Consider the following 22,682-nt stretch of genomic DNA (forward strand, 5'->3'; position numbering starts at 1 on the left):
CCTTAGTCGCAGTTCATAAAATCCCATTTATAAATTACAGAAGATTTCATCAAGACACTACAAAAGAAGTGCTGTTCTGGATAACTGAAACGAAATGTACAAACACATAAGCATGCAACTTGCGTATTTCAGATTAAATTCTAATGTTATATATGTGCCTTTAGCGATAATTTGGGTCCTTTTAACTAACCAGTTATCTGAAAGGTCTTTCCCACCTCTCTGAAGGTCTAGCCAGTGTCCCATTTCTCTTCTTGCCCCGACCCTTGGGCCCTGCCCACCACCCCCCAACTCCTTGGGATTTCTACAGCATTTATATTGTTTTACTACTCACTTCATACTTAACAATTTGAAGCATTTCTTTTTATATGTATATTTTAATTATATATTTTTATCTTTGTATTTTATTTATATATATACACATCTTACATGTATGTGTGTATTTACATATACGTATGTATAATATCAACTTCCAAACCACATTATAAGTTATAAGAAGAAGATGTGTTAATACTTCTTTATGCTTCCACAGAGCTTAGTTATAACCAAACTATTCAAAACCATATTTCCTGATTATGGAAAAAAGAGAAGACGAATAAAATTAAAGCTGAACTTTTTCAAATTTTGTTTCCACTAAAAAAAAGAATTTCTAAAAGCTAAAATCAAATGTATTTCACTGAAATTTTTATGGCTCATCTCTTAATGCGTTAGTACCTCATACAGGTTAGGAGAAGCTCACTACTTTAGTGGCAAGGCATGTCCCTGGCCAAAAGGAAGGGTAGGAAGGAAATATGCATGAAACCGTGCAAATCAATCACTATGAGAGAAAAAAATCAGCAAATACTCTACTGACAGTGGGTCATTACTTTATTATGCAAAACATTCCTTTTTATTTTGCTGAAGTATATGTTCTTATTCCAAATTTAAATTACAATAGTAGTCTGTGGAGCTGGAGTTGAGAATGTGGCTTTTTCACCCTTTCAAAACAAATGATTCTTTAAAAATCATTTATTAGAACCTCAATTTTTCATTTAGATCTGTTCTGTAATAATAAAGAAAATTACTACTTAAAACCTTAGTTTATAAAAAGGTGATCTAGTTCAAAAATTATGATCAAGAGAGAAGTCACTGTGGTAAACTGGCAGGTACTTACTAATTTAAACAACAACAAAAGAAATCATAGGCTTTTTAGTAGACTTAATATTTATAATGTACTGCTATTGAAATTCCTTTACCTGTTCGGTCTCTTGCAAGGGGATGGGCTGGACTGCCCTGAGGAGCTGGTGCTCAGAGTACTCTCAGGACTACTTAATGAACAAATCCGATCAATATTCAAGGTGCTCTGGCAAGCTTCACAATCCAGATTACCTTTACATCTAAGTAAAGAGGGAAGGGAAAACTGGGTCAAAAATGAGAACATACTTCCCAAGTAGCCAAAATTTACATTATTTAATTAAGGATATGAAACAGCTAAGAGTGACCTACATGGACAAAAATCTAAAGCTCCTAATACAGGAAAAATGCTATAGTAATCATGCTAAATGCTATTCAGGAAGTTTACTCTGAAGGACATGAACAGACAAGTAATAAATCACAAAGTTTTTTTTTCCCACTGCAGCAGAGGGTGCCATCATTATTTAAGGATGCAGGAAAATCGCGGGAAACTGCTTTTGGCACTTACTCTCTGAGCGAATGTCTCTGCGACGTCTCTTCTTCATCAGTGTCACTGCTAATGGTGATCACACTCACCGCAGGACTCGGGGAGTCAGCGATGATGATGGTTTGCCGCTGTTTATCTGAAACTGATGAATCAGGGCCCTGCCTGATAGAAGTTTCACAACAATTTCTTGCCTCTCCTTCTGAGTTATGATTGTCCTGTGTTTCTATGCAACTTGCTTCCTCAACATCTTTCCCATTTACTATCTTTGGAGAAATAAATGCTGATTGTGGGATATTGGTATTCTGCAATGAATTACTCCTGCAATCAAAGGAACAATGTGTTATTTCTATAATCAAAATATATACATGACATTTTTCTAAGACAGCTTGTTATAATTAACAATGCAAACCTTCACTTGTTAAGATTATAACACACTAACATACAGATGAGTCTGTGATATATAAAATACCTCTAGAAATATAAGCGTAGATTGCATTTACATATATTCAAATGGTCTTTATTTTTTGGTAAATGTGATATCTGAGTATCTAAAATGGTCTAAAATTATAGGTAGATAATAAATCAAAAGGGCAATAAAGGCAATCTTACCAACTGAAAGCATTTATTTCCTCTCTTCCTGGCTCCCATTCCATTAGTTTTACCAAAATACCTCTGAGAAATTGAGAAGGGAGCTGGCTTAGTGTTTGTAACAAAGCTATCAAAGAGGTCATTTTGAATACAACAGAGTGACCCTTTGGTGTACATGCAAAATTTATTTTAATGATTAATTTTCAAAATGCAGAGGAAAGTTAAAATATCAATACCAACCTGTTCTGGCACAGTTTATTTTTCTTGGTGGTGGCAGGCTGAGGCCACACAACATGTGCGATGCCCACACTAATTGGCTGAGGGGCTGATAAGGTGATCTGATTGGTTAGAAGAGGTTGTGGCATCACTGAGCTGTAATGATTGCTGTGTGAAATCATTTTCCTAGGGAGAAAATTTAGAAAAATTGAATCCCTACTTTACCATATCTAGTTTGCAAACTATTCACAAAGAAGTACCCTTGTTTTTAACTTACCCCCAGTCTCCGAGCCTTTGTGAACCAGCCATACCCTCAGAAGCTAATGTAGTAGCAGGAGCCATGGGTGTTATCTGTTGCCAGGCAGGTACCAGCATCTGCTGTGTTCTACCAGACCATGTCTGTTGCAGCAAAAAACAAAACCAAAAACAAAAGAAAAACTAGTATGATGCAAGTTAACTCAAAGTAACAATCTTCTAGACGGGAATAAAGACACAGACCTACTAGAGAATCGACCTGACGATCCGGGGAGGGGGAAGGGTAAACTGGGACAAAGTGAGAGAGTGGCATGGATATACATACACTACCAAACGTAAGGTAGATAGCTAGTGGAAGCAGCCGCATAGCACAGGGAGATCAGCTCAGTGCTTTGTGACCACCTAGAGGGGTGGGATAGGGAGGGTGGGAGGGTGGGATAGGGAGGGTGGGAGGGTGGGAGGGTGGGATAGGGAGGGTGGGAGGGTGGGAGGGAGACGCAAGAAGGAAGAGATATGGGGACATATGTATATGTACAACTGATTCACTTTGTTATAAAGCAGAAACTAACACACCATTGTAAAGCAATTATATTCCAATAAAGATGTAAAAAAATTTTTTTAATTTTTAAAAATAAAAAAATTCAATAATTAAAAAAAAAGTAACAATCTTCTAATAATTATAAAAGTTAAAGTCAATAATCTACAAGGATCGAATTCCCATCTAGGTCATTTTCATTGTTTCCAACAGCACAAATGGATTAGTGCCTCTACCTGAGTAAAAGGAGGACAGCACATATGTAAAAATAATGAATATTACCAACCTGAGAAAGAACTCCTGGTCGGATCTGTAGTGGCTGCATGGCTGGGGCCTGCGTTACAAGGGGTACTGTATTATCTACCCTTATTGAATAACTAGTGGGTTTACCATGTGTTGCAGGAATACCTGTGAAATAGAAAAGAACAGTTCTCAAATAAAAGAAAAAAATTTTCTCTGAGTTACCTTACAAAACTCTTAAATTTATGAATTGCTAAAATTCTTATTAGGATTATGAAAAAATTCCCTGCATAAAATTTTCATAATATTAGAAAGCAATCTATTTGGAAAGTGAGATACTGTCTATCTACCTTGTGGTACCTCATTCCAAAAATTGTTATAAAGCTACTCTTTCAAAGTTAAATGATTTGTTTTTGAAACTTCCCATTCCTTTTAAAGTTTGCTATTATAGCTTTCCTTTCATTTTAGAAAGTTCTGCCACTGGTAAGACACGGAAAGGTGAATCTGGCTCAACATCCTTATCCTCTAGCAGGTAAATGTTCATCTTTTCATACAAACTTTTAGCTATGCTTGGTATTCTCTTCTTTAAAACTATGAAAGGATCTTATACACGTCACCAAAGGAGGAATGTATCACAACTTCAACTTCAATGGCCATGATGGTTTACATGATTCAATAAAATTCAGGATGGCACACTCATTTCAACCTCTAAAGGAAAAGCAAAAAACAAACTTTTCTGCCTTATATGATACAACTAAGCATTTATCATTGTGGTTTAATCTACTAGTATTTCTAGTGGAGAGCTACTGGAACTCCAGGACAAACATGTTCCATTTTGCTTACCCCCTAGGAAAATTAGAAAGCAGGATTACTACCCACGTTAATCCTGTTAATATTAATATGTCTGTGTCATACATTGCAAGAGCACCTTGCAAATATTAAGTCTTATGGTACTAAACTTTAAGAGAGTAAAGTAGTATTACACCAACTAAGAACTTTGACTAACAAGATTTTAGGGATATCTCCTAAGATTAGAAAGCTGAGTTACTAGAATAAATTCACTACTTCATAATTCCAGTCTATTGTATTGTACTTACTTTCAGTATGGGCTGGCATATCATTTAAACATAATCAGTTTTTGGATAAAAGAGACCTTGTGTGATCAGCCATTTAAAAAAATTTTTTTTAAACAATTATTTTTTTTTCCTACTGAAAAATAACCTTACACTTTTTATTGCACAAATATTTGTAAGTGATAATTCTAAGGAGAATTTTATTGTGTTTATTTTCTTCACAGAGGTGCTTATCCTACTGGCAGGGTGTTCTACCCTCTGAACTCCACCTAAAGAGCTACATGTGAGGGACTTCCCTGGTGGTCCAGTGGTTAAGACTCTGCGCTTCCAATGCAGGGGGTGAGGGATCGACCCCTGGTCAGGCAACTAAGATCCCACGTGCTGCAGTGCATGGCCAAAAAAAGTTTAAAAAAAGACAAAGAAAAAAAAGAGCTACATGTGAATTAGATCTACAAAGATCTATGAGTTATTTTTTTAAACTGACCTTCTTACCCTTTCCAAAAAGCATGTCTTGATCAGCAAATTCTCCAAGGAATGGAATATGAGCACACCCAGGCTGTGTAGATATATTGCAGCAGTAGAGAATCTCATCAGAGAAAAAAGCATCCTCACTTTGATAAGGATGAAATCACAGAGCAAATTCTTACATTCCCCCCAAAAAAGATGGCCCTTAAATTCTCCTCGTAATCAATGCCTTAAGACAAGAAGAATTCTCCTATAATCTTTTTTTTAAAAATCAAAATCAAAAGTGGGTTCAGGGCTTCCCTGGTGGCGCAGTGGTTGAGAGTCCGCCTGCCGATGCAGGGGACACGGGTTCGTGCCCCGGTCAGGGAGGATCCCACATGCCACGGAGCGGCTGGGCCCGTGAGCCATGGCCGCTGAGCCTGCGCGTCCGGAGCCTGTGCTCCGCAACGGGAGAGGCCACAACAGTGAGAGGCCTGCGTACGGCAAAAAAAAAAAAAAGAAAAAAGAAAAAAAAAAGTGGGTTCAGATCCTAATTTTCTATATGCTTATTAGGTTGGCTAAAATTTTTATCTTCGATTACATTTGCTTGATACCTGGAAAGCATGACACAAAAAGTTTAAAGACTGTTCTAGTACAACAGAGGAGAATTTTGCTGGAATGCATTTGATTCTAAAATAGCAGTTTTCATCCAGAGGGGATGAATAAGTAGCTTTTCAGATTGCCAAATAATGTTAAATGCTTGTTTAGTAAATACAACAACCTACACTCAAATTTGTTAAGTAAAAGCTTGTCTAAGCCTTCTGTACTTTAAACATGGCACAATATTAGGGATGTGGCATCCATATAGCTATACCTACACGTTATATCTATAGTATCTAAAATATATGAAATGCATGATGAACTTAAACAGTGTAGACCCAAGGTAAAAAATTTAAAGTGAAGGACAAGAGACATAAATTTTATTTTAAAATCCAAAGTATAATGGTACCATAACTGCTACCCAATAATCATTTAAATATGTTTCTTTGAAATGGATTAGCACATTATGAGGTAAAGGGGTAAGAAGGTCAATACTGGGATTTTCTACAGAGATGTCAAAATGGATTAGAGGGAAAGCTTTCATTTCTAAGCAGACACTATACTAAGATAAGAAACAGTGAGACAACATATTACAGAGCCTGCCTGTTATGCTGCTGCAGCTGCACCTGTTAGTTCTTTAAGCAAACAAATATTTTGCTTTCTCTCACTATTAATTCTAAAACTATTGTTCTTCACATTTGATGAGTTAATGAGCCTAAAAGTATCTCCTTTTCTTTCTGTTATCCTTGTTAGGAACCACTTGCAGTTGTTAACATATGTACAGAAAGGTTACTAACCTTTTATTAATTACAAGCTACATGAAAAGATAAAAGATTTGCCTAACCTCATTGAATGTTTTAAGAATGATGCCCAATTGTATTTAGAAATGTGTCCACAAAGCCTTTTGGTACAAACAGAAGGTAGCTCTGAAAAAAAAAAATTGTTATTCCAAATCTTTTTTTTTTTTTTTTTGGCTGTGCCGCACGGCTTGCAGGATCTTAGTTCCCCTAACAAGGATCAAACCCGGGCCCCCAGCAGTGAAAGCCCAGAATCCTAACCACTGGAAGGCCAGGGAATTCCCTGCTATTCCAAATCTTGATGAAATATACCACACTGTAGGTAGGTGACCCCAAAACTGATTTTGGTACACGGAAGAGATCATTAGAACCTAAGAATCTATTAGTACAGATTAAAAACTCATCTAAGTGAAAATGTATTTGTCAAGATACCACTTACGTAGTAACTAATTGAAAAACAAAAAAGCATCAGTCTTGCATGCTCAAGTATTTAGAAGTAAAATGTCTATGACTTACTATTAACAGTATGTGTATGTGTAACAGACAGATAGAACAAATACACCATGTTAATACTTGTTGAATCTAGGAGAAAGGACATTATTATTCTTTGAACTTCTCTACAATAAACAGTTGAAGAAAAACAAAGAAACACAACAGCATCTTTAAGAGTGCTGACAATATGATATAGGTATTTTTATTACCAAACCAGCCATGGGTCACTGTCACAGATAACAGGCCAAAGCTACCCTGGTAGAACCAAAGTGGCTAAAGAGCTGCTATGTTTTCACATCTCTCATTACCAGCCAAGCAAGTCAACAAACATATTTTTGGTGCTTTGTTAGGCACTGTGGGGAAGATTAAAATAAAAACTTTAAAAAGTTGCTCACATCCTTAAATGAAATAAAAATTTCAAATATAACCTTCAGAATCCAGAAATATTACAGCTGGAAACGATCAAGATAGTATCTATTCAGTCTGTTTTCTTTGACAAAGGCTGAAGCAAGTTAACAGACTTGTCTGGGATGGCAGAGCAAACAGCAGAAAGAGAACTAGATCCCAGGCCGACTTAGCACCAAGAGCTCTCACTTACACTATACAGCATTACCACCATGCTTCAAAGAGTCATTTCAGGCCCATTTGGAATCAATCTCTTGATTTTAAGATATAACTAGATGTCACAGCCTAGCAAGGACAAAACGCTACCGAAGGACCTAGGAAAGAGGGCTTTATGCTAGCTATTCCGGTCAAAAAGTTCACTGCTATCACCCTTTTACCACTAAGAAGTTCCTCAGTGTGAAAATTTATGGCATCTTCAAAGGTATTCTGTCACCATCTCACTTGAGGATTTGATTCGATATTTTTATCTAAATAAGGGCAATTTGATCAAAATCAATCTTCAAACAAACAAACAAACTAAGCTATGGGGAAAGAACAAGACTACAATATTTTAGGAAAGAAATCCTCTGACCAAAACTTAAAGAACTGAGCTCTCAATCACTGTAATGTCCAGCGACGACATGCAGATAAGTACTTACTTGAACATCTGGAGCAGTTATACCCAGTATAGGACAATCCATACCTTTCCAAGTTCATTAATTTCCACTAAGGTATGTTATCATGCTAGACTCTACAGGAAATACAACTGTCATATGGTCCATTTTGTTAATGATGACTACAGTGGAGCTGCAGTCAAGGAGTATCACTGGTCTAAAGGCTACTGACCTACTTAAATTAAATGTAAATGTAGCAGTAAACGTAGCAAAACCCATGCAGTGTATTTAATGAATAGATGCCTAAACTTATTTTAAAGTAATGCATGCCTAAATTCAAAGTGTGATTTGAATAAAAGAATACCTTGAATAGCTGGTGGACAGATAATCAGTGTCTGCTGAAAAGCATCACCACAACCAAAATGAGCAGTTCCAGCCTGCAGAGGAATCCCATGGTGCACAACTGAATGAGCAGATGTGGTTAATGCCTGAAACGATAGACGTACATGGCATTCATTATACAGAGCAGGCTTCTAATTGCTGTACACATACTTTATAAGTAGAAATCAAATGCATTTCAAAAAATCGTAATTCTATGATAAAAATGGACCCAGAAATTGATCTTACTGAAGTCTACTTTTTGTAGAGTTGAGACATAGAAGGGCAGGTAGATAATATTGAAAGAATAAAAGGTGAAGGAAAAAAATGGATTTGAGTAGATATGCTCCAATTGTTACCCTGAAATATTAGAGATTTAACAGAACAGCCATAGTAAGACTTCATCAGCACTGGAACTTCTAACTGCTGACTTGGAAACTTCTGCATATTTCAAAAGCAAATCAGCAATCATTTAAAAAAAAAAAAAAAGAGGAGCATAAAGTATCAAATACTATAAGTTCTTACCTGACTTCTTAATGTGCCAATTTTAGTAAAATTTGCTGTCAGATTAGCAGTACTGCTTGGAGCAACTGGTCTCAAGAGTGAAGTTTTATTGTGATTATTTGTGTCACATGAATTCGGATGGGACTTACAAATATCCATAATATGAAAACAGGACTTTACACTGCAAAAGAAAAATCGAAAGGTAATTGTAATATTATTTTTTTAATGTTTAGAGTAGTTTAAGATTAAAAATTATTTCCAAAAGGAAAAAAAAGTCTATGGCTTGCACTTAATCTGCATATTTCCAATAGTATTTCTACCAGGAAACCCTGTAAGATCAAATTTCAAAGCAAGCAGAAGAATATACTTATATCTGGAATATTTTCTTGAGACAGCAAAGCAATAGTGAGCACTTTTTGGTTATAATTTTATGACCCCTACTCTAAATAGTTTTTTTCTAAACTTCTAGATCTCCACATCCCTAAATTAATGGCACCATGTATGTGGTTATTACGTTATTTTCAAAGTGCTTATATACAGAAACCATTAGACATTTTTAAGTACTGGGGGTGTGGAGACTAGTTGGGCTTTATAAAAACATCGATTTTAATTGTAATTCACAATAACGAATATCAGTTTGTTCCTTTACCTCCTTCATTCAATATTTTAAAAATATTAAAAGAAGCTATTTTAAGTCACTTACTTTACTCTCTTCAGCCTATAAAAAAGAGGACTGGGGTTCAAAGAATTCACAAGATTTGCCTAAGGTAACTCTTCTAAGTCCTTCTCAATTTGGGCATATACTCTTCTCTACTAACCCATAAAAAAAACCTCCTTTCCTTCCACAACACAGAGGGGAAAGAAGGGGGACAAGAAAAGCAAATGCTGTGAAAGGAAACTGAAAATGGAGTTTGCAGGACTCAAAATTGAGGGAGGAACAACTTAACACTTCCTTTAACTATAAATATGCCTGGTTATTAAGGTAAGAATGTCATGTAAAACGACATCACTCAGTCATCCTCAGTATGCTATTTTGGAAAAAGAACACTGGAATGTGATTTAGATTTGCATTCTATTTCTACTGTGCAATTTACTGTCTATGTGAACTTGGCCAAGTTAGCTTAATCTCCTTTTACTCAGTTTACTTATATTTAATGAAGAAATTGAATCATTTTTCTAACACACTGGTTTACCACAAACAGCATTATCATTTCTCCAGAATCATTTTAAAAGATTTTAGAGTAACATACTGGTTGCTATGCGGGAAATCTAGAAGATGTTTCATATTAACAAAAGCATGGTTCAAAGTCTCTGCTGGAGTAATTCTTAAATCTGCATCAATCAGCAACATTTTTTTCAACAGACTAACAAATTCTCTTCTATCAGCTTTCTCAGCCAAAAGATCACTTCCTTCCAAATCCATCACTGTGTTCACCTGCAAAATCAAAATTTCAAGTCATCGAATAAAAATAAGCCATACAAGGTAGTATATGTTAAAGTCTCACAGTTTACAAAAAAAGCCCACAACACAGGAAAGAACAAAGAACTACAATTATTTTGAAATAAGAAAGAACAATTGAGTTTAACAAATCCTCAAAAGTATTTTGAGGTACCAAAGAGCATTCAAAGCAGGAAAAAAAGATTTTTAACTAAACAAATATCCACTTCTAGAGAGATGTAAGGAAAAGAAACATGTCTGTTAGAGCTTTCCTTTTTAAAGAAAATACTTGAATAATACAAATTAAATATGTGATAAAGACAAATGCAATTTAGTCCCTGAAACCTCAGAATCAATTTTGTTTGAAAAGCTTAAAAACAGCAAGCATTCTATGTCATATAGAAAATGATTAACGTGTTTTGGCATTCTTGGCATTCAACTCCACCAATTTAAGCATAAGACTGACGAATGTGTCTATGGTACTCACATGCACTATATCATCCAGACTGTTGAATATGTACTTTCTGGCTTCTTTAGACTTCATTCCTGTCTCAGCCTCGTGTTCTTCCAGTGTCTTATCGAATATATCAGAGAAGGAAAATATCTTATTACCCACCATTTGTAAATCCTTTATTTCTTCAATTCTGGCACACTTAGCCTAATATATTGAATATTCTAAGGCAAGTAGTAGTTTCAAAAGAATAACTATCAAAAATGTAATTTTGGGACTTCCCTGGTGGTGCAGCGGTTAAGAATCCACCTGCCAAGGCAGGGGACACGGGTTTGAGCCCTGGTCCGGGAGGATCCCACATGCTGCGGAGGAACTAAGCCTGTGTGCCACAACTACTGAGCCTGCACTCTAGAGTGTGCGAGCCACAACTACTGAAGTCGATGCGCCTAGAGCCTGTGCTCCGCAACGAGAAGCCACTGCAATGAGAAGCCCACACACCGCAACAAAGAGTGGACCCAAAGCAGCCAAAAATAAATAAATAAAATAATTTTTTTTTAATGTAAGTTTTTAGAAGTATACAAAAAATGAGAAGTTCAGGTTCAGATCAAAACATATTACACATATAGATAAATTCCTTAACAAAATAACTAAAGTGAATCATTAAAGATTTACTAATCTTAGGAATAATTTAGGTACTTGGGTTATGTAGTAAGTGGTTAGATTCAATCCCCGTCCTATAAAGCTTAATAAATGTAGAACTGGGTAGGGAAGATAACACAAAATGATACACATAAAAAATTTTTAAACTATTTAAAATGAGTTAATAATTGTGCTGCCAGGTTAGAGAATGAGCTAAGGTATTCAGAAAGGACTCTCCTTGTTAAAAGTGGGGGGTGGGGATTGTCAAAAATGAAAATTCAAAAGAAGAAAAAAATGCAATGAAAGAGGGCTTCCCTGGTGGCGCAGTGGTTGAGAGTCCGCCTGCCGATGCAGGGGACACGGGTTCGTGCCCCGGTCTGGGAAGATCCCACATGCCGCAGAGCAGCTGGGCCCGTGAGCCATGGCCGCTGAGCCTGCGCGTCCGGAGCCTGTGCTCCGCAACGGGAGAGGCCACAACAGTGAGAGGCCCGTGTACAGCAAAAAAAAAAAAAAAAAAAAAAGCAATGAAAGAAAAATAGGCACAGAGGGTATTATCTGTGAACATGAGGCATCTTAGAATATGTTTTTCTAAATTTTTTTTAATGTATTACCTTTAATCTCCAACCAGAATGAGAGATATCTGTTTCTCTGCAAAAAAATCTTGTGGATTTTGTACCCACATTTAACAGCTGCTCTCCTGGTAAACCTTGAGTCTGAGAAATGTATCGAATCTGAAAAATAATTTACAAAACAGAAGAGTTATTCTTTTATTGCATTAAGATATTTATTGAACAACTATATCAGACACTAAGGTAGATGTTAGGTCAAGAATTAAATGATGTACAGTGTGTGCCCTAAGAAATCAGTCCAGTGGGAAACATACAAGTAAGCAATTATAATACAGTGTAATATATATTGATATAATACAGGTATAATAAATACATGTCTTATGGAAAAACAAAGAAGAGACACATAAAATAATTGTAGTCATATAAAGTTCCAGGTGATGCTCAAGTTGGGTCAAAAAGAACAAACAGTTTGTTAGCCCTGAAGGAATGGAAAAAAATCTGAATTATGATGATTTATGCTAAGGTTATAATATGAGTAAATATGGAAAATAAAAAGAATACATCCACACATTCAGAGACTGAAGTTCACTAAGGGAGAAATGGCAAGAGACGAAATTGATCTAGCAGGCAAAGGGCTTTATCAGTAGGTTAAGAAGTTTGGATTTTACTCTGAGAGGCAAAACTGGGAAACCACTGGAGAAACTGGAGAAATCTACACAGGCAACTGACAAGTTACTTGACTTAGTGACAAGCTGACGTGGTGAATTAGGGCTATGGGAGCACTGGAGGGGACGCATCTATGTCACTGGCATATGTGTGCTTGAGTCAGTAGAGGAGGACACAGTGTAGATGAGCTCTCTCATGACACTGAAAAGCTCCAGCCTCAGGGCCTCTGAACTTAACATCCTTCTGTTTGAACACTGTTCCCCCAGACATCTGTATGGCTAGTGTTTCACTTCCTTCAGCTCTCACCTCAGATGTTACCTTATTCATGAGGCCTTTCATGCCCCACTAATAAATAAGAACAAGCTCTCCCCTCTTAGTACCCCTATCTCTACTTATTCTGTTGTATTTTTCTCTATTGTGCTTTTTTATCATCCGATATTCTGGTACATTTACTTTGTATTTTCTTACCCCATTCTGCAGTAGAATGTAAATTTCATGAGGGAAGAACTTTGTTTTCTTACACGTACACCCATGACAGTGTCTGGTACATAGGTGGCCCTCAAATATCTGTTCCCCAGATCAACAACTGGGCAGCACAGGGAATAAACAGAGGCTTAACCCCTTGAAATTGTGTTTGAGAACACAGGATTCTTTTTTTAAACCTCAAATACAACTAGTCCATCCTCTCCTGCATCTTCTATTTCTTCCTCTGTATGAGATTTTTGCCCTCGATCTACAAAAATGTTTAATATCTTCCAGCCTAAAAACAACAACAACAAAAAACCCAAAAACTCTCTTAACTATTTAAAACACTTTTCTCATTCAGTTAAAAGCATTAAAATAGTGGTCTATATTTTACTTTCCATTCTAACCTCAACACACAACAATTGGAATTTTACTATTACTCTCACGAAATGATAATGTCCTGTTATTAACTGACACATTTAATAGTCACATATTAATCCTTATCTTACTTCAACACTACTGGCTATTTTCAAGTGAATAACTTGAAAACTCTGTTCCTTTCATTTCCACATCATTCTTTTCTATTTCTCTTCCTACTTCTTGGCACTCTTTAACTGCCTTCCTCCATTTGTTATATGGCATTGCATTCTAGAGTTTTATCTGTCTTCTTTCCCTCTACAAGCCCCACGTGCCCATAGTTTTATCTCTAATTCTATGTCTAAATATTTATCTCTAGCTCTGGAGCTGTAGATCCAACTGCTTACTGATACTCTCTATCTGGCAGGCCTTTAGGTACCTCAAAGTGAACATATTCTAAACTGATTTTCCTTAAACCTGTTAATCCTCATGTATTTCCCCCTTTGGAGACTACCACCAACCACCCGAATCAGAAACCTGAAATTTATGCCCAACAAGTACCTCGCCCTCATCACCCAACATCCAAAACCGTAACAATCTTACCTCATTAGTATTTTTCATAACTGTCTCTCCTCTCCATTCCTCTTTCAGGTCTTCTTCAATTCTGAGTTATACAATCTCACAAGCCTCCTAACTAGTCTACCTGCCTCCCTAATGACCCCATCCACTCACTCCCAATTCATTATTCACATTGCTAAGAACAAGAAATTGCTAACAGCCATTTTGATAAAATGAAAATCTGATTATTACTCCCCTGTATAAAATTACTTTACTGCCTACAGGATGGATTCCAAATCTCTAAACATGGCACACAGGCCCTCCAGCTTTATCTCTTCCGGGCTCTTTACATGCTCCTGTACTCCAGCCCCCTCTAGCACCTGCTAAACCTTGCATGGGTTAGTTTCTCTTTCCTAGATTGCTCTCTAACCCCTACTTATCAACATCCCTGTTCCTCTCCCTCCTTACTCCCCTCCCTGCCACTTCACCAAATCCACGTGGCAAACTTTTACTGTTCCTTCTTCAAGACTCAATTCAAGAAATTCTCCTCTGTAAAGCTATGCCTAACCATCCAAAACAGAGGCAATCACCTTCCTCTGTGCTACCATCACACCTAGAACATAACAATTTTAATGCATTTATAACATTACATTACAATTATTTTTACACGTCAGTTTTCCCTGCTAGACTACGTGCCTCCTAACAAGAGTCTATGTTCATGCTATTTGTATCCCGAATTTTACATGAAATGATAACTAAAATCTCCACCTTACAAATTAGTTTCGTTACATTAAAGTGCAGTACCTCCCCCTCACCCCACATCCCCTAAGTGCCTGAGTTCCTTGTTTTACGGAAATAGAAAATGAAAAGTACTAAGAGCTTAGTATCTTGATGTTGCGTCAGAGTATCGCAGATGGTAAGAAAGGTGCTCAACAATTCAATTTCAACAAACATACACAGGGCATTTATTATGGGTCAGATGCTAAAGCTATGCAGAACAATAAAATATGTTGCCAATCTTCAAAATTTATTCAAAAAATTCAGTAGAATAAATATTTAAGCACATAATCTGCAATTAAACTAGGAAATGCCATTATAAAGAAAAAAACAAAGTGCTAAGAGAATACCACAGAGCAATTAATATACCTAAGAAGTTGAGATGGCACTGAAAAAACAAAACGGCAAATGAACCTGCCAAGTTTATTTTTGGTCGTAATTCCTGCCAGTCATTTGAAAAGAACTTGTTCCATCTGTATGCCCCTCCTGTTTCCAGTGGATGAAGGGTGGGGACCTGACCTAGAAGCAATTAATTCATAAATTTGCCTTGTGAACTCAACTAGAATTAAGCTAAGCAAATCAGATTTACAGTGTCAGAAATGCAAACTAAGAAATTCCAGATACTGTTGGAGGATGAGCTGAAGGGTTATAAGGCAGAGCTAGAGTTTGATGACCATGTTAACATAACCAGAGTTAAGAGTGAGCAGGAATTCTGAGTAGCAAGTTAGAACAGATAAAAGCACTTAAAGAGCAGCTAAGTTATACTTAAGATCGAGCACCAGAGTGAAATTCTACCAAAGCCTGTTAATTTCTCTAAGTGTTGCCTTGAACCTAAAAGCACCTTCAACACCAGACTTCACAAAATCCAGTCATATTAAAGCTCATTCTTGGATTTTTGGACAGTCCACACAAAAATAAATGAACTTTTCCTTGAGCCAACTTGAGAAGGTCTCTTTGAAACCTGAATAGCTTGACAAAATAGAATTCTTTAAAGATTCCCACCCCCACCCCTGGAGTGAGCTCTATTCTTCTTACATAAGATATAATTTGATATTACCAAGCATAATAAAATTTGAATATAAATTCAGGCTTTCGGCTGCTCTGGATAAGATTCTACCTAAACTCTAAAAAACATTTTTCAAGAACAATCAACATTTACCAAGTAAATACTGTCCATTCATCCATAAAAATATTATTTAATTTCCTAGAATGTTACTGATATTTCCCCAGTAAATATAAGTCAAATTGAGTACATACAGCACTAATGAGACAGTATACCTACAATTAAGACAGGAAGGGATCCAAGCACAGTACCAATTCACAGGGCAGCCTTCTCCACACATACACAGTAAATACACTTGTATACGAAAGGAAATAAAATGCACATATGACAAAATATATTCTCAACATGGTCAGTGCCTAGTTGTAGAATCCAAAATTCAAAGAAGAAATTGCCTTGGAAAGACTTTAAGAGATGACACAGATGATTAAAGGGCTAGAACACAAAGCCCATAATAAAGAATTTAAATAGTCTGAAAAGTTTTTCCTGGTGACTCAAATTTGGCCTTGAAGTATACTATACGTATACTGTTAAGTCTTTTTCACCTCCTTTGAAAAAAAACAATATTACAAGGTTAAATATAGGTTACACAAAAGACATATCAACAAGGGTTAAGAAAGAGATGTTACAATATATTTCACAGAAGTCTTTATCTTTGTAAATGTTCCATGTGCACTTAAAATGTATGTATCCTGGGCTTCCCTGGTGGCACAGTGGTTGAGAGTCCGCCTGCCTATGCAGGGGACACGGGTTCGTGCCGCGGTCCAGGAGGATCCCATGTGCCACGGAGCGGCTGGGCCCGTGAGCCATGGCCGCTGAGCCTGCGTGTCCAGAGCCTGTGCTCCGCAGCGGGAGAGGCCACAGCAGTGAGAGGCCCGCGTACCAAAAAAAAAAAAAAAAGTATGTATCCTGCAGTTTTGCGTGTAGTATTGGGTGTAGTGCTCTATGCCTGTATCACTAGGTCAACTTGGTTAATCATGTGTTCAAATCCTCTATATTCTTGCTGATATTTTTCTATCTACTTTCTCTATCAATTACTGAAAGAAATGTGCTTTAAATCTCTAATTATGATTGTGGCTTTGTCTCTTTTTTTGGTTCTATCAATTTTAGATTTATAATATTTTGAAGCTGTTGCTAGAGATATAAAATATAGAATTTCTGTGCTTGTGTTGAACTGAATTTCCAAATTAATTGGCTGGGCTTCCACTCTTTATAAATAATGCTGATATATTTGTAATATACAAACACTCCTGTTGTTAAAAGCAATGTTATTAACAAAAGCAAAACAGAAGAAGAATATCTTGTACAACATATATTCTGAGAGATAAATATTTGTACAAAATGTTATCACGGGGGCTTCCCTGGTGGCACAGTTCGAGCCCCAGTCCGGGAAGATCCCACATGCCGTGGAAAAACTAAGCCCATTTGCCTCAACTACTGAACCTGTGCTCTAGAGCCCGCGAGCCACAACTACTGAAGCCCGCGCGCCTACAGCCCGTGCTCCGCAACAAGGGAAGCCACTGCAATGAGAGGCCTGCGCACCGCAACAAAGAGTAGCCCCCGCTCACTGCAACTAGAGAAAACCCGCACTCAGCAACAAAGACCCAACGCAGCCAAAAATAAATAAAAATTAAAAAATTTATTTTAAAAAAAAGTTATCACGGGACAAAACGATAAACTAGCATAGGCTGCTGGTTCCTTCCCTAGAACTCAAATCTGGAGACAGAATACAAATGGAGGTTGATGAATCTGAATAACTAATATACAGACTGTGAAAACCCTCTTCGAGCAATAGCAGATTGACAGTGGTAGGGTAGAGGTGGAGTCTGGAAGAGGGTCAGTGCCAGGGAGCTAGGGCAGACTAGAGCAGGGTTCAGCTGGACTCTTAGTGTCTTGAAAGTATCATTATCCACGAAGTAGTGTAGAGGCGGTCTACTGCTAATAGCATAGCTTCTGGATTCAGACTGCCCGTGTTAGACTATTGGGCAAGCTTATTAAACTTCCCCACACCTCAACTTTCTCATCTATAAAACTTCATAGGGTTGTTGTGAACATTAAATGAGTTAAAGTGTTGACAGTTCCTGGCACCCAAAAGAGCTCGATAAGTATTAATTAGTAATGTTACTACTATTGCCCACTGTACTGTCACTGTAAGGCAAAAAATAAGTTAAAAAAATAAAATAGCAACAACACCCCAATTGGGTATCCAAGTATATCATGGCAGCTGATGCCCAGAATAGGAAACAGATAACAGACAGAGGCGTGCCCTTTTACATCCTAATTAGATGATCATAATCCAGGGAGTTGAGGAAATTTTATGAAATTCAACCACATAAATAGACTAAAGTAAAAAACAACCCCAAAAAACCCCACTCATGAATATTTTAATAGATGCACAAAAGCATTTCAGAGTCCAAACCAATTTAGGATTAAAAAAAAAACAACTTAGGGCTTCCCTGGTGGCGCAGTGGTTGGGGGTCTGCCTGCCAATGCAGGGGACATGGGTTCAAGCCCTGGTCTGGGGGGATCCCACATGCCATGGAGCAACTAGCCCCTTGAGCCACAATTACTGAGCCTGCGCGTCTGGAGCCTGTGCTCCACAGCGGGAGAGGCCGCGATAGTGAGAGGCCCGCGCACCGCGATGAAGAGTGGCCCCCGCTTGCCGCGACTAGAGAAAGCCCTCGCACAGAAATGAAGAGCCAACACAGCCATAAATGAATGAATGAATGAATAAATAATTTTTTTTAAAAAAAGGGCAAAATTCCTTAAAAAAAAAAAACTTAAAATTAGGAATAAAGGGATAGCCCTTATCTTGAAAACAGACATTTATCAAAACCTCTACAGCAAGCATCATATTTGAAAATGACTATGAAGTCCAAGATTGGAACCAAAAAAACACATCACTCCTATTTGTTTGTATTCATATATTTTGGAAAATACCTTTTAAAACACTGAATTGATAACTGTGTGGCTATTGATGCTGTATGCTATTAACTTTTTTCAATTACTGTACCCATTTGGAATTAAAGTAATATACATTCTGAAAATATTGTGAATCTGGATCAGATAACACCTCCCAGTTTAAAAAAAAAAAGAAATCTATTACAGATTTTAGAAAAACTGAGCTTTGGTCAGGACTTTGTGTTAAATTACCACTGTAACTTTTGACAAGTCATTTCATTTTTCTGGGCCTCAGTTTTCTCCTTTATAAAATGTGAAGGGGTAGTAACTAGATAATCTGTAGGGTCCTTTTCAGTATCAACATTAGTTGTCCAACACTAGAACTGTAAAGTCCAAATCCACAGTACAACAGCAAACTGACCTTTATATTGCCACTAGATGGTGTCCTGCTCCAGAGTACTATGCATGTCATAAATTGTGGTTCACAAAGCCAAAGGTATATTTCTACAATTTGACAGGTACCTCAGTACTTCAGCAGCTAAGGGATTATGGGACTCTCCAACTAGATCACTAACTCTTTCAAAACTAGTAACAGTTTGGCACCTGCATCAAAGTTAATGATTGGGTAAAAAGATGAAGGAAGCTAGAATGTATGGAAATTTTTATAGAAATGGTATTTTAAGAGGTATGTTCAACATGGGGGAAAGTACAGAATATTAAAAAAAACACCTGGCCTAAAAGAGAAATTTTATGGGTAGAAAGTCATTGGAAGAGGATAAGATTAAAGTTAATGATAACATCTAATTTAATAGTTAATATTAAATGACTTTTAGGGTCGTCTCAGCAACATTTAAGTCACTAAATTAACTACCTCTCGTATCCCCTTTTATACAGAAAGCTAAATCTTAGAAATCAGGCATTTTGCTACAAGTTATGTGTGCTTTAAAATGTTCTGTTTTCTATTTTTTTTCATGTTTGAAAGTTAAATAGTATAACATTTAAATAAAAATATAAGCCAGACACAATATATGTAACCACTGTTAATTCTGACTAACATTTTCTACTAAAATATGAGTTGAGTATATATATATCTAATAAGGGAGATGCTATGAAACTTTCAAATAATAGTGAAGAAGATAACAATTACCCAAAAAAGAATCTTGATATTAAAAACCAAGTAAATAGCAAACAACACTGTCTAGTAGCTTAGAGAGACTAATGAACACACCTGAAAACTACCATGAAAAGTGTGTAGTGAGGTGATTTGCTGGATTTTATTGAGAGTCATTTCAATAATGTTAAGCTAGACTTTTAGCACCACCAAAAACAGCTAAAAATACTAAAGAGGGTTAGGGTGACTGAGGTACTTAAGACCAGTAAAGGTTGTTGGTTCAAGACCAGTAGCTATGATGACTTTTATTCCTTGGGAGAGGCTGACATTTCAGCTGTCATCACCCAAGTGATGTCTGTCACCCAAGCAAAGCACTATTATTTAAATGGACACAGTCCAGCCCTTTATATATCTATAATATAAAAATGGTACAAAAAAATTCTCCCAAAAGGTTTTCAGGCCTGTGGATTATACCCTTGTTTATGAAAACACTTTAAAAATCAAGTTCTGTTTTGAGTCCTGAATTTAAATTCCGTTAGATCCAAGGTTTTGCCAATTTATTCTAAAAGGAGTCTCACATGTATTGTATACCTGGGAAAATGCGTACCTGTAAGTCTATTATTTTTCTTTACATTCTACCAATTCTACTGGGTTATCACGACAGTTCTATTACCTGGTCATACTCCAAGGCTCCTGGGTAGAGAGGCCATCCAAGGAATAATTCTGCAATCACGCATCCCAGTGACCACATGTCTATGGCTTCACAAAATGGCAACCCCAATATAATCTCTGGAGCTCTGAAATTTAAAAAAAAAAAAAAAAAACCAATCAGCGGTTTTCTTTTAAAATTATCCGATTCATCTGATATTCTAAGAGAAGTTTGTAAAATGAGAGCGAAATCATCTACTATTTATAGTAATTCTTCATTTTCCAGAACTTGTTGAAACCTAGCCATAATCCTGAATTAAACTTCAAGGGGTGCTATGAGTACAAATTGCTATGATAAAATATCTATACTTAATCCAAGTTTTACTAACATGACAGTAAAAAAAGGAAAAGCATAGATCTTGTTTTTGAGACTACAGGAGATTAGAAATAATACACTAGAAAGAGAACTGACAAATTAAAAATACATGCACCATGACACCAACAGAACTTAAAGCCAGACACCAGAAGATAAGACCCAAACAAAACAAAACAAAACCCCAAAGGCTAACCATGGATCTAGACGTGGGTATTACTTCAGAAGATAATAATAAAAACTGGGCTATTTGTTATCCAAAGCAGATAAGACCAAGTTCAATATATTCAGCCTTAAAAGGCAGAAAAGTACAGGATACATCAAAACAGTTAAAAAAGCATTTTACCACTTGAAGAGCTTTGATTATTTGGAAAATTATTTCATGAAAGATACAATTCCCCGATAAATTGTGTTGCTACTTCACATGACTTTTCCATAAGAAAATTAACATTCTAAGAGTTCTCTAAATACAAAGTCATACAATCATAGTTATCCTGCACAGTCTCAAACTTATAAGAACAGTACAATGAATACTTTTTCCTAACCCACTTGAGAGTAATTTGCCAAATAATGGCATGCTTCGTATTTCCTACAAACAAGAATATTCTCCTACATAATCACAATACAATCATCAAAATCAGGAAACAAATACTGATACATCTCCGCCATCTAAGCCTCGGACTGTGAGTTTGGCCAATTACACTGATAACGTCCTTTATGAAAAAGAATCCAATTCCGAATCGTGCACTGCATTTAGCTGTCATATCCCTTTCAGTCTTTTCCAATATCGAATAGTCCCTCAAGTCTTTCCTTGATTGCTATGACCCTGGCATAAGATATTACAGGTCAGTTATTTGTTGAATGTCCCTCAGTATGGGTCTGTCTGATGTTTTCTTGTAATTAGATGAAGGTTATAGATCTTTGGGAGAAATGTTTAAAAAGTGGTGGGGGTTTTTTCTCATTATATGCTATCAGGTGGTACGAAATTTTGATTTGCTCCACTACTGATAATATTCACTCTGACTACTTAACATGGTATCTGCTAGATTTCTCCACTATCAAGTTTCTCCTTTCCCCTCTGTAATGAAGCATTTTGTGGAGTTTCAATTTGAGACTGTACAAATAATCCAATTTCAATTTATTCATGTAGTTACCTATGTAAGTATAATGGATTCCTATTTTATTCAATGGGTTATAATCCATTACTATAATTACTTATTTTGATGCTCTAATTTTCCCAGACTTGACCAGTCGGAACTCCCTCAATGAGCTATGGGTCCTCATTACTATTGGGATGGCACTGTTCCCAGGATCTCTCAGTGTATATTTTATACAGTTTAAAAAAATAAGCCTTCTGCTAATTTTTTTTAACTGAGAGTGCTGATTGTCACTATCTCCTAATGCGGTGGTTCTCAATCTTGGCTGCACATTACAATCCCTTTGTCCTGGCCACACCCCATACCAATTAAATCAGAAACTCTGGGGATGGGAGGTAGGCATCAGTAGTTTTTAAAGCTCCCCAGGTGATTCCAATACATGGCCAAAGTGAAGAACCAAAGCACTAGACTCAATGGGAAAACTGTTCCATCTCCTCCCTACAGCTCTTCTGATCAGAGTAAGTTCAAAGGATAATAAACAAATTGTTTTCTACCATAGATTTGGGATCTGTCCAGTGACTCTCTACTCCTGAACACCTCTGCTATAATTAATACTTAAGATTCAGTAGGCTCTTAATGCACAAGTACTTGTGAAAAACAAGTAAGTGTCATGGGGAGATATTATGAGGCATAAAAGAACCTGAAAACATAGTTATAAAAGTTCTTCATTCTTTTGACAAAATACTCAGCAAGTGTGTAGATGTACACACATGAGTTATATTCAGCTATAAGCAA

General features: G+C 36.7%; 1 protein-coding gene across 4 annotated transcripts in view; it reads right to left on the reverse strand.

Annotated features, from left to right (window-relative positions):
- HIPK3 (homeodomain interacting protein kinase 3) overlaps nucleotides 1-22,682 on the reverse strand; it is a 95,988-nt gene that overhangs the window by 5,690 nt on the left and 67,616 nt on the right. For 3 of the 4 annotated variants that reach the window (XM_022583667.3, XM_089914970.1, XM_022583668.3), the window contains 12 exons: nucleotides 20,443-20,566; nucleotides 11,917-12,036; nucleotides 10,703-10,789; nucleotides 10,028-10,212; nucleotides 8,799-8,958; nucleotides 8,260-8,383; nucleotides 3,538-3,659; nucleotides 2,739-2,860; nucleotides 2,486-2,647; nucleotides 2,267-2,329; nucleotides 1,679-1,975; nucleotides 1,233-1,373 (listed from right to left, as the gene is read on the reverse strand). In XM_022583667.3, coding sequence (XP_022439375.1) covers nucleotides 1,233-1,373; nucleotides 1,679-1,975; nucleotides 2,267-2,329; nucleotides 2,486-2,647; nucleotides 2,739-2,860; nucleotides 3,538-3,659; nucleotides 8,260-8,383; nucleotides 8,799-8,958; nucleotides 10,028-10,212; nucleotides 10,703-10,789; nucleotides 11,917-12,036; nucleotides 20,443-20,566 — 1,707 coding nt within the window. The remainder of the gene's footprint in view (nucleotides 1-1,232; nucleotides 1,374-1,678; nucleotides 1,976-2,266; nucleotides 2,330-2,485; nucleotides 2,648-2,738; nucleotides 2,861-3,537; nucleotides 3,660-8,259; nucleotides 8,384-8,798; nucleotides 8,959-10,027; nucleotides 10,213-10,702; nucleotides 10,790-11,916; nucleotides 12,037-20,442; nucleotides 20,567-22,682) is intronic. The other variant, XM_022583670.3, reaches the window with a different exon arrangement.

Source organism: Delphinapterus leucas, chromosome 7, assembly GCF_059928025.1.
Source record: "Delphinapterus leucas isolate spDelLeu-1000000601 "Yukka" chromosome 7, BTC_Dleu_Yukka2, whole genome shotgun sequence".
NCBI classification, from domain to species: Eukaryota; Metazoa; Chordata; class Mammalia; order Artiodactyla; family Monodontidae; genus Delphinapterus; species Delphinapterus leucas.